The following is a 13,020-nucleotide window of genomic DNA, read 5'->3' on the forward strand; positions in this document are numbered from 1 at the left end:
GCAAAGTAAGTTCACAGAAGATCCTTTATTAAAGGGCTTTTCCTACATGATGTGCAATAATTTAATTATAAAAAGATGTGCAACTTTTTTTTTACTTCACTTTACTTATATTTTTTAAGATCTGTATTTGCTGCCATGTAAGAAATAATTGAGGCAGACTTACTTATGCTGTTTAAAAGGTAGCCAGTGTCAGGACTCTTCATTTTAGCGTCTGTGTCTACTTCATCAGTTCACACTAGTAGACTGAGGAAATGCTGACTGTACTAGTAATTCACTTGTCTGGCAGTGTGAACAAGGCACCCATCCCTCTGTAATAAGATTTTGTCCAGCAAGAGTTAACACCATGTGACTGTGAGTGGCTGCTCATTCTACCTGGGGCACACTTCCTCCGCACTATAAGTATCTGGCAATCACTTCACAATTTGCTGGTCAAATTCATTTGCTAGCTCTGTTAGTGTTCTGCTGTAGTTCTTCTCTGCATTTTTCTTGGTGTTTTTTGTCTTGTTTTGTGTATGCACAGTTACCTTGGGTGGGGGCGGCGCGCAGTTATTGATCACCTGTTAGAGTGGACCCAATAAGTAGGCAGGTGACAGTGTGGGGGACTCCGTTGTAGGACTTAATTTCCTGTCTGTCATTTCTGTGTCCAGAGTCTCCATTACAGATCATTAAATTTAATGTGGCCAGAACAAGCCACTCGAGAAATACAGCATTTCACAGATATAATTCCAGCCTGTCTCTATCAGTTTTAGTGTTTACAATTTTGCTTGTCCCAGGATACGACTGTAAATCCTCTGACTATAGTCAGATTCTTCTCATGAATAGCTCTTTTCTGGACACTGCACTGCTTTCTGCCTCCTGCCCCTCCCCCTGCAGTACAAAACCAGCTCAGACGCAGGCCAGCAAGCAGCAGTGTGTAGGGACTTACTCTACAAGCTACAGACAGATAAGCTTATTATAGCAGAGCTGACTGTGTGTCTTATTGGTTACGTTAGGGTGCAGGGCTGACTGTTTGTTTTATTGATTAGGTGAGTTAGCAGAGCTGGAATGGTCATTGTGTTTTATATCGATCTCAAGGATTTCATCATCTCTGATCTGTCTCATCTTTCTTTTTCTATGTTTTAAATGTTAGTAGAATATTCAGAAGCAAAATAAAAGTGTGGATAAATCCGGTATTTTGACAATCTAAGCAAATTGGATCCACACTCTGGATTCTTACACTGATCAGTCTAGGGAGTGATAGGACCAACAACAGCAATAGAAATTACTAAAATTATAAAGTAATGGGTAACAAAATTATCTTTATTGTGTAAACATCAGTAGGGGATAAAAAATTGAGAGCTTACTTTCATGAGAAAACCCCTTTAAATCAGCGGTACAATTTATGGTAAGAGCAGCATGACAGGTATTTTCCCTGTTAGTAATGCTATGAACTTATTTGTTTTGTCATAACGTGGCCAGTGCAAAATCTAGGTGGAGGAAATGGAAGCACAGGAAGTCAATGTTAATAATTTTTTTTTATATCATATATATTAGTATTATTATATTATTATTATATTTCTTTATTAGTTTTCATAAATTACATTAATATACATTCATACTCTAAGCACACACATATGTATGTGAACATATAGAATATGCAATACCTTATTCTTAATACTATGCAGTTCACATGTTTATGGTTCATGCTAAACACAAACATCTACCTTTATACATGTACATACAGAGCAAAGAGTATATAAAAAAATTATCATCCCAAACCCCACCCTTCCACAATTCTCCATCGTGGCCGCACCCCAAAAGCAGTAGACAAAAAAACACTATAATAATAATAGTGTTCAGGTACACTCAAATATGTTATGGGGTGTTGGGCAGATGGGGCAATATGAAATATTATTCACTCTAAAATATGGTACGTAATATTTTATTTTTGTGGTAATATAAATTACTTATTAAGAGGGTTTTGATGGGGCCATTATAAATTATTATTCATGATGGACCATAATAAATAGTATCATATGTTGCTGCCATAATAAATGAAGACTTCTCCTACATAATAAAAATTATAAATATTGCCCCAATAATAAATTAAGTCAGCCTCAAAATTAATAATCCAGATTGAACCTATGGTGGGGCCAGTAAATTATTGGGCAATATATATTAGTATTCATAATTGAAAGTTATTGATTTTGTTATGGGCGCATTATAAATAATTATCTATAAGGAATACTAATATATATTGCCCATTAATAAATTTAGACCTCAAAAATGAATAATAATGTAAATTACCAAATTTGCTCCATGGGGGGTCGCAATCTATTATAGCGACTATATATACATTATTGATATATCATTTAGCATGAAGGGGCCTCATGCTTGGGGCAAAATATATTATTCTTTATAGGCCATAATGAATAATAATTTATATTTCCCCAATAATAAATTGACACCCTCCATAATGCATAAAAATGTCTTTTAACGAATTTGCCGCGGGGTTCTCAATTTGTTATATGGGCAATAGATATTAATTTTTAGCATTGTAGTGTCAACTTATTATGGGAGCAATAAATACTTAATATTTTGATACAGCCTATAATAAATATTTATTTATTTTGTACTTATCTATAAGACCCCAGTTACAGGGGGAAATGACCACCTCTGACTGGCGATGCTGATCAGAGCTGGACTGGGTCTGATCAGACCCAGCAGCTCTGATTAACCACTTTAGACCACGTGGCCGCCGAGTCTACACATCTGGCGGCAGCAGCGGCTCTGCTCCTCTATGCAACGCGCTATTTCAGCACAATGCTTTGAGGAGTGGAGAAGGGAGAATTGGTAATAAACCTCTTCTCTCCTCTCCCTAGGGTTCACACCCAGCATCCCGCCTTGCTCCTGTGCTAACTACAGACAGAAATTTGTCTCAGACACTTTTTAAAAACCTGTGCAAGTTGTTTGCTCTTAAAAAATGTGCAAACTCTGACAGAAAACTTGAAGGCAAGTGTAAAAAAATATCTACAACCAGAAAACATTGTTAACAATAAAGAACAGCGCCACCGGATCACTAATAACCTGACTAAGGCTACATTCACACAGCCTTATGCGCTGTGCGCTGGAGAGGAGGTGACCCCTCGATTGAGAACAGCGGCGCACGGCTGCACACACGGGGAAAGATAGAGCATACTGCCGCCATTGCCGTCTATGGGGATGTATATGCGGCCGCATATACATCCCCATAGACGGCCGTCTTAATGTAACCCTGACACTACACATGCTAATGCGGTCTCACACATAGTAGTAGTCAGGTCAGTCAGTGACAAAGACATTAGTGGCCTTTAGTACCTTACAGGTGACAAATTTGTCAGAAAGAGGACTTCATTATAATTTCTCCTGGCCGTGACTTATCACTTCTGAATTCACCGTCAGATGTCTTCAGCTCCATGCAGCAAATCCCCCACATTGTGCTCCTAAAAATACCACAGTCACTTACAGGATAATGTCACCTGGATGACAGTGCTCCTAAATAATTTATACCCCTAAAAATACTAATACAACACCATATTTATTGTCTACCTAGCAAACTGAAGTCTACACAGCACCCACAATGTATTATAAATACCAGACCCCCCTAATTAATATATAGATAGGGTATACAGCCCCCTCCCCAATTGATAGTATCTGCCTCATGGCAGATATGGCCCTGTGTACAAGACCTCCCTAGGGCTTATGGTATAATTAATTTACACTGTTTCCAAGGGTCCCCAATCTCGGGTCACTGTCCCTTGCCATTGCATAAATTTACATAAGTTAAAATATCCAGCCTAATGATTTAGTATTGACATATTACTATCCAATTATGTCATTTTAGGTAATTTTTTCATTGCCAAGAATATGGTTGTAAAAATTGGGGACCTGGGATTGGCAACAACTGTGGAGCAGTGTGAAAAAATCCCAGGGTAAGGACAGATTTCACATATGTTTCAGGACCGTGCTTGTGAACTTCCCAATTGTCTGACTGGTATGCTTTTCATGACAGAATCATATGTGGCACCCCAAACTACCTATCACCAGAAGTTCTAGCGAAGAACGGTCATTCCTTTAAATCAGACATCTGGGCTCTTGGATGTATAATGTAAGAGAAATGTCATACATTTCTGATTCCTTTTTAATAATCTCTGTTTACATTAATTCTCTAACTCTGCTGACTGCAAGCTACTGGTTACTGCACAGTTACCATTTTGCCATGTTTTATGCTGCATTCACACGAACATGTGATTTCTCCAGTTATGTATTTCCGCGCTTTATGAATCCATATATATGTGATGATTTTCATCCGTATGTGCACATATGTCACCGTATCCGTACCGTATCCATATAAAATACGGAGGACTTACGTATACAGGCAGTATACAGTGCACAACTAAATGTAGTACGTATGTAACCCGTATTTTATGTTCCCATAAACTTCTATGGGGCATATGGAACGGAAATACATGAGAAAATAGGATATGCTCTATAACTTTATACGGCTCGCTTATGGTACGGTACGGTGGGCAATAGGGCCATGTAAATGGAGGGACATTCCAACCATCTAAGTTTCATAAATCTTCACTTACATATACCATTATTAGTGTATCTATTCTGCCTTGAGATATTATGTAGATTTTATGTAGGTTTATTTTTCTGTACTAACACTTTAGCGTGATTGAAAATATTGTACAAGACTATAGTGTTGGTATTCATAGCTGAGAGGACATAACTTGTTATACTGGTTATTCTGGGGATGTGTTTTCAATCACATGTGTCAGAACTCATGCGTTTTACATGTTACCATGCATTTGGCTGTTTTAAAAGCGTTATTCTTCATTAATGGAAATATCAGCAGCTGTGAAAATGTTAAAACAGCTGCTTACACTTCCAAAAAATGAAGAAAGCACTTTTAAAGCTGCCAAACACATGGTAACATGTAAAACACATCGGAGACGTGTGTTATAATGAGCTGTGCACCTGTGCCACATCAAAAGACCATGGACAGATTTCTATCCACTGGGATGTAACATTGAAACTTTCTATAGCAGGACAGCAAGCAGAGATCTAGAAAACTTTGAGAAATTGATACATAAAGTATAATGGAAAATTGTATAACTTTTCATTGCACAAACAATATCAGTTAGTTCCTTATAGTGGACAACCCCTTTAACTTAGTCTCCTTGGGGGTGGATTTCCATGTGGCGTTTTTCCAAAACACATATACTTTTGTATGCTTATCATTGAGAAGCAGCCACAGAATATTAAAAAGTTCCTCTAGGAAGTTCAAATTGTTATGCAGAGAATAGCCCCTCATACATCTCTCTAAACTGAAAAATACAAAAGGAGGTTACAAAAACAGAAAGTGGCATCACCAAGAGTTAAAGAATATATGGTATGTTATGTTGATTACTATTCATGACACATTACACCGTGTAAACATACCCTAAGGGCTCATTCCCACAGCTGTGTGTTCACCCACAACAGATGCCTGGGAGAGCACAGGACTGGGAAGAGGGGAAGGGGTAACTCTCTTCACCCCTCTATCCTCCATAGACAGACGAGTGGCAACACCACATATCTGCCAAAGGACAGATATGGACAAATCCTATACTGTGCAACGCTACATTGTGATCGGGAGCCATAGAGGTCTATGGGAGCTGTGATCTGATCATGAGACAAGATCACAGTAACATCGGACCCCCGTTCTCGTGATCTGTGGGGGTCTTATCACTTGTTTTTTAGGGAAAGCTCTTTAAGGGGTTCAAGGGAATGTGATCCCAAAATAATTATATCACTGCTGGCCACTAAAGAGAGTATCAACACTTGCACAGAACTTTATGTCATGGGGTGACTGCCCTGATCATGTTCTCCAAGCAGAAGAATAAATTTAGAAAATAGAGAAAATAATAATAAAAATAATATTGTACTGTGATGATTTGGTCAGTACAGAGCTGTGTATGGGCCATCTGGCTCATCCCCTTACATGATCCCATTACAAGTCTTGTTCATTACTTCAAAATTAGAAATTGGTTCCTACTCTCTTATGGACTGTGTGTATACATAGTACACAGCTGAAGTCCCCTCTGGTGACTAATAATGGTAAATATTAAAAATTATTCTATCATTTCTACTATATTTCTTTAAAGGTGCAAAGCAACAAAAATGTCCATCTAAATTATTAAATAACTAAACAGTACCCTGCTGCTGATTTCCTAGGCCAAAACTGCAAGACAGCCGCTCTGCCTGTTGTCAGTGGACGCAGAAAAGGCATTCGACCGTGTGCACTGGGGATTCCTCTGGGCAGCCCAAGTTAGAACCAACAGAGTTTACTCCACACCGTTTCCGATTAGGAATGGAACTCGCCAGGGCTGCCACCCCTCCCCACTTCTGTATATTATTGTTATTGAACATCTAGCTGTGGCCCTCCACGGGAACCTCAGTGTACACGGTCTTCAAGTTGTATCTAAACAATACAAGGCCGCCATCTATGCTGATGACCTGCTTCTGTATGTGTTGCAGCCCCGGGTCTCCCTCCCGTCCAAAGTTTCTCGCTTTGGCCTCCTTAGCAATTTCAAAGTCAACTTAACCAAGTTAGAAGCCCTAAACATTTCCCTCCCCGAGACCGAAGCATCCCTCCTGGGGTCTCAATTCCCCTTTAAATGGCAGCGATCGCACATTTGAGGTCCTCATCTCTCCCGGCTCAAGACCTGTCTCAGTTATACGCTATATTGCTCACTGAATCTTCCCGGCGTCAGCATGGGAGACGGAATGATCAACTACTCTTACTGAAGCAGAATGGGACAAGGCCTTCTTATTTTCCCTCCCCTTGGCCTGCAGTGCACAGGAGAATTATAAGATCTTATCACGATGGTACAGGTGCCCCATCACCCTTCATAGGATCTACCCTGGAGTATTGGAACTTGGCTGGAGGTGCGGTGCAGAGGTGGGATCTATCATGCACATCTGGTGGAGCTGCTCGGTGATAAAGATCTTCTGGCGGATGGTATTTGACACCTACAGCATGGTGTCTGGTAAGACCATACAATTCAACCCACAAGTCGTGTTGCCGGGCACCATCTCCTCCATCAAAAAGGGCCTCCTTCGCCACTTTCTCACGGCAGCAAGGACAGTGACACTGGAAGAGCCATCACCCAGCCACTGCTGTGGAGTGGATACAGGAGCTCCTTTATATACGAAGAATGGAGGAGCTGGTGGCCGATGACTCGCCAGACCCGAGTAAAACAGCCATGGCGTGGACCCCTTAGGAGGAATACCAGCCAACCCCTGCCTTTCAGGAGCTTTTTGTCTAGGACAATGGCTTTTTATTTGAAATCGTAGCCTTTCAGGACCCCCTCATTGAAAATTATTAGGTTGTATGGACACATTCATTGCGTACACCCAAAGAGTGACATGGAAGCCTCCTTTAACCCTCGACACCCCCACCCCTTTCTGATTTGCTGATCGTATACTTGTCTCGTTCTGTTACTTGGAATGGGTGGGCGGACCCCTGTTGGTATTATAAATAAGATCTTTGCCTCAGCATGACTTCGCAGTCTGTCTTTACGCCGCTATATGACGTTGGATGTATTTTACTTCCGGGGTCCTGTGAGGCCACCCTTCACGCTTTGAGAATTCAGTTCTTGTTGTTCCTCATTTCCGTCAATAAGCGTGGATTAAACATAAATAATTAAACATTAATTCACATTAACAAAAAAAGATGAATTTTTTGTTGATGCATTTCTTTAAGAAGATGAAGGAGAGAAGACTTTGGCTTTTGTGTCTCCCCTTTTTGTAGGGTGTGTATGACTACCTGGGTAGTGTGATCCGATCCTTTTTCAATTGGTCTGTCATTTGTGGCACCTATTGTTTATACGGAGCTGAATTGTTCTCCTGTCATTTCCGTAGTCTGACTTTTTCCATGATATCCAGTGCTTCCGGGATTCTTTACTCACCATGAAACACAGTTTTTATGCAGAGCTCATTAACCAAATTTGTTCTTAAATTTTCACTGTTCTGTCATAACAGATCCTGTTCTTGTAAACTCCAATGCAGAAAAAATGTATTTTGCTTCCCCTTCATCGAATTTCATATTCATTATTGGCCATTATGAACTCCTAAAAGGCATAGTATGAAGAAAAAGAATCTTTTACTTAATTAAATGTTTATTTTGGACAAGTTCTAGTTGTTTCTACAGTTAGCACGCATCCCCATTTACTTCTTTGGGCTCATGCAGACAGCCGTGGATCCCATGGACTTGTGCGATAGCTAACTGCTCACACACCGATGACAGAAAGATCACAAACATGGGATTGCAAGTTTGTTGTTTGCGGCCCAGAAACAACAAATGTGTGTTTGTTTTGGCCTAAGAGAGAACATAGGTATTTATGGTACATGTTTTTTTAACAGATTTATGGATCACATTGATAGGTATGACAACAACAAAGTTCTGTTGATGGTGACATTGTCCCACTTTTATTTCTTTTATATTCAGGTACACAATGCTAAGTGGGTACTCACCTTTCAGAGCTTGTTCACAGAAAGAGATGTATTACTTTATTCGTGAAGGCTTCTTCCCAGTGCCATCTTACATGTCACTTAGTGGCAGAAGACTGATCATCTCTTTACTTGCAAGCTGTCCCAGTAAAAGGCCAAGTGTAGAAGATATCCTCAAAAATGAATTCTTCATTCAGGTACGGTACAATCTTGTGAAGTCAATAAATGTATATAACACTATACATATATATATATGTGTGTGTGTATGAAGAGGAGACTCCTTTATTTTATTATTATTTTCTCATTCGCAGGGGTTTACACCTGAGAAACTTTCATCAGCCACGTGCCACACTGCTCCAACTTTCTCCCTTTCCCTCCACCTTACCAGGTTCTTCAGAAAGGCAGCCAAAGTGTTGTACAGAGGAGTGTTCCATAGGTCCTTCTGCTCAGGTATTGAGCCATTTGAAAACCTTTTAGTATTTTGGAAGGGCACAAAACAAATTCTCATTTACAGCCTTTGTATGTTGTGGTGACAAAGTTTAAGTGTTGTTTTGAATAGTTTCCTTTAACATGAAATTCCATTTTTCAAACTTTTAGTTTGGCTAAAAACGCAAAACTGTAGATGGTTTGTAAATCACAGACCAATTGCTGTCCAAAAACTGTACCAAGGACAGGTCTCCAGGCATCATTGTGATATATGATGCAAGGAGTTTCTTCTTCTCAGTGTTTACAGTGTTTGGTCCATGAAATCCAGCCAGTGCACATTTTGTTGTTTACAGACTGACCACGGTTGTGTGTTTTAAGTCTTATTCCTACCATAAGTTTATTGAATGTGCAAAAAAATGTTTTTCCATCAATACTATTACTCAGGGCGGAAATGATCTGTATGTGTACTGTATGTGTAATATGTTATTACAAAAAAATAAATGTGTAAAACTTTCTTCAGATTTTGCAGATGGGCACAAGAGCTCAATGTTCATGCCTACAGAGAGCCTGGAGTCACTGAGCACAGATAACATGTATGAGGTATGACTTCAGACAGGATTATAACTACTGTGGTAGCAGCCATAGCAGGCGCTATGGGGCCCGCAGTGTCAGGGGTCTCCTGGCGCTGTGCGCATCATAGTGATATTTGATACAAGTAGTCCCTTTTCTGTAATCATGAAAAAGTTCAGCTCTGCTGTTCTGCAGGAAAGAAGGGACTTCTTGTTTCATATCTCTCTATGATACTCCTGTCCTTGGCACTGTGGTTTGTCTGTGCAATCCAGCATTGGTTTTCTAGATCTCTGCTTGGTGTCATTTTATAGAAAGCTTCTATATTTACTTCCAGTGGACAGAAATCTGACCATGGTCACACACAGCTCATTAGTATCATAGAGAGTAACCAGAGCTGTGTGTTATAACGAGCCGTGCACCTTTGCGACCATGGTCAGATTTCTATCCACTGGAAGTAAACATAGAAGCTTCCTATAGAATTAGGGCAAGCAAAGATCTAAAAAACCCTAAGGAATTGTTACAGAATGTATATTGGAATATTTTATAACTTGGCATTATACAAACCATGATATTTATTTATTGAAATGGTAAGACCCTGTTGAGATGTGGTGTCTTCTGGCCGTTAAAAAAAATAAATCTTTACTCAGGCTTCAGGTCCAAAGAAAAGGCTTGCATTTATTTGCACAAAAATAAAATGTACAGAACAAAAATGCAGATAATTCAGGGGATAGATTGCAGTTACCTTGGAACAAGCAGCTCCCCTGTGGTCAGATCAGACACTCTGACCTAGAGACAATCCATGTACACACAGGTGTCATTAAATACCCAACTATTTCCCTTGAGCCTTAAAGGGATACACCGCTGGGTTGCACCACAAACATCACACAAAAATATATTTCTTACTTAACATATACAACACCACAATACAATGTAATACACAATATAAAAATAATGGGGAGTTTACAATATACACAAAGTAACCAAAGTAAGAAATGCAAACATAAACCACATGGCTTCAGCTCAGCATCACCTGGCAGTAACCGTGTGCAGCTATATAACCCCAGCTCACCCTCTGCTCAGGTTTTGCACACACACAGGTAAGATCAGGTAATGCTGAGTGGTGACTGCTGAACTGGTTTGTCTGTTGAAACAATAGTGGACAGAGACAAAGGTTTGCTGGCCAGCAGGAGGAGAAAAAGAAGAAAAGGTACAAACACACAAACCGTTCACCATCCACCCCTCAACAGACCCCTTTAAGACCTAGGCTACAATAAACAGCTATAACAGTTATTAAAGGTGTCTGCTTTATTATTAATCCTGGTTCTTATGACAACCAAAACATTTTTAAAATTCAATTGTCACAGAGACCAAAAAAATTCTGTCTGGGATTACAATGATAAAATATACAGTTCCGACTTACCGTATCTATTCTCGAGTATAAGCCGACCCGAGTATAAGCCGAGGCCCCTAATTTTACCACAAAAAACTGGGAAAACCTATTGACTCGAGTATAAGCCGAGGGAGGGAAATGCATTGGTCACAGCCCCTCCCCTCCCCAAGTATATAGCCACCAAGCCCCCAGTAGTATATAGACAGCAGCCCCCTGTAGTATATAGCTGCCAGCCAGCCCCCAGTAGTACATAGCCTGCCAGCCCCTGTCCCAGTATAGTCTGCCAGCCCCTGCCCCAATATATAGCCTGTCAGCCCCTGCCCCAATATGTAGCCTGTCAGCCCCTGCCCCAATTTGTAGCCTTTAACCCCCTGCCCCAATTTGTAGCCTTTAACCCCCTGCCCCAATTTGTAGCCTGTCATTAAAAATCTAAACTCACCTTTTCGGCGGCCGCGCGAGTCTTCTATGCGATCCCTCTGGCTGCGGCGCCAGGTCTGTGCGGCGCGCAGCTCTGACGTCAGCCGCAGCGCTGACATCACAGTGTGTGCCGGCTGCCGGCACACACAATACGATCGCGGCGGCGGCTGAAGTCAGTGACTCTGCCCTGGTGCCGCAGCCAGAGGGATCGCATAGAAGACTCGCGCGGCCGCTGAAAAGGTGAGTTTAGATTTCTTTTTTTTAGTCTTTTTTTTTTTTTAGCTTTTTGACTCGAGTATAAGCCGAGTTAGTGTTTTTCAGCACATTTTTTGTGCTGAAAAACTCGGCTTATACTCGAGTATATACGGTACATACAAATTCAGCTTAAGAACAAACCTACAGAACCTATCTTGTATGTAACCTGGGGAGTGCCTGTACATCAAAACCCCAACTTTTAGAAGGCTTTAAAGAATAATGGACTGATTTGACATGCTTGTGCAGCGCTGCGTAATCTGTGTGCGCTATATAAAATAAAGAATTATTATTATTATTAAACCACAAAAATATATTTTGTATTTTATACATTTAACGGTTTTACTTGGTCAAAGAGTAAAGTACCTGTATACCTCAATGACTACATAATGTTCAGTATATGTAACCTATCAATTCCTTCTTGAATAGAATGAAAAAGTAGCAGAAACCGTAAAAGCATGCAATGAATCTGTGAACATTTTGATGAAGGGAAGAATGATCCACAGGAGCAGGTCAACTGCCCAGAGTAAGCTTCAATTTTGCCAATCGGATGATCCTAACATTTCATAGGATAATGCTTTGGCATTCAGTATGCATAGCTGGGTGCCCTCTTCACTCTACTATGTCCACATTCTCCACCCTATTCTTAAAAAAAAAAAACCTGGGATGATAATCCTAAAATCAATACGAGAAATCTGTTAGATTTATTCTTTTTTTGTTGAGTTTTTTTGGAAACATTGGAGCAAGTTTATTTTTCAAATAGTCCCAGAATTCTGTGCACCTGCACCACATACCTATTTTTTTTTACCCAATATTGGTGTCCTGAAAGACAAGATGTCAGGAATTTGCTTTGGAAAATGTGGCACAGAAATTGTGATGCTCTTAGTTTATCATGTAACATGACTTACCGTGTTAAATTTGGGACATCTTGTCTACCTTCCTTTCACATGAATGAACCACTGATCACACATGCACATACCGTATTTTCCGGGCCATTAGGCGCACCGGAATATAAGGCGCAACAGTCCAATGCGCCTTATATATGTAATAATTCCATATATAAGGCGCATCGGACTATAAGGCGCAGGGTCGGGGCGTGGCGGAGGTCCGGGGGCGGAGCGGAGACCCGACGGGACGCGACGCCGAGAAGAGACGCGGAACGCGGGGAAGGTGAGCGGGGAAGGTGAGGGGGAGGTGGAGAATGGAATACTTACATAGGTCCCCGCTACAGGAGACAGCAGATCTCCAGCGGGAACTGCAGACCACGCGGCAGAAGTTGTTCGTGCCGCGTGGTCTGCAGTTCCCGCTGGAGATCTGCTGTCTCCGGTAGCGGGGACCTATGTAAGTAGGGTCCGCTGCCCTCATATAGGGCGCACCGGACTATAAGGCGCACTTTGGATTTCCAAGGAAATCCAAGGCTTTTAAGTGCGCCTTATAGTCCGGAAAAT

General features: G+C 40.8%; 1 protein-coding gene across 1 annotated transcript in view; it reads left to right on the top strand.

Annotated features, from left to right (window-relative positions):
• PLK5 (polo like kinase 5 (inactive)) overlaps window positions 1–13,020 on the top strand; it is a 31,588-nt gene that overhangs the window by 8,562 nt on the left and 10,006 nt on the right. Inside the window, exons 5-10 of the mRNA XM_072112176.1 lie at window positions 3,863–3,950; window positions 4,031–4,126; window positions 8,516–8,714; window positions 8,829–8,967; window positions 9,464–9,543; window positions 12,002–12,098. Of these exons, the coding sequence (XP_071968277.1) occupies window positions 3,863–3,950; window positions 4,031–4,126; window positions 8,516–8,714; window positions 8,829–8,967; window positions 9,464–9,543; window positions 12,002–12,098 (699 nt within the window). The remainder of the gene's footprint in view (window positions 1–3,862; window positions 3,951–4,030; window positions 4,127–8,515; window positions 8,715–8,828; window positions 8,968–9,463; window positions 9,544–12,001; window positions 12,099–13,020) is intronic.

Source organism: Engystomops pustulosus, chromosome 1, assembly GCF_040894005.1.
Source record: "Engystomops pustulosus chromosome 1, aEngPut4.maternal, whole genome shotgun sequence".
NCBI lineage: Eukaryota > Metazoa > Chordata > Amphibia > Anura > Leptodactylidae > Engystomops > Engystomops pustulosus.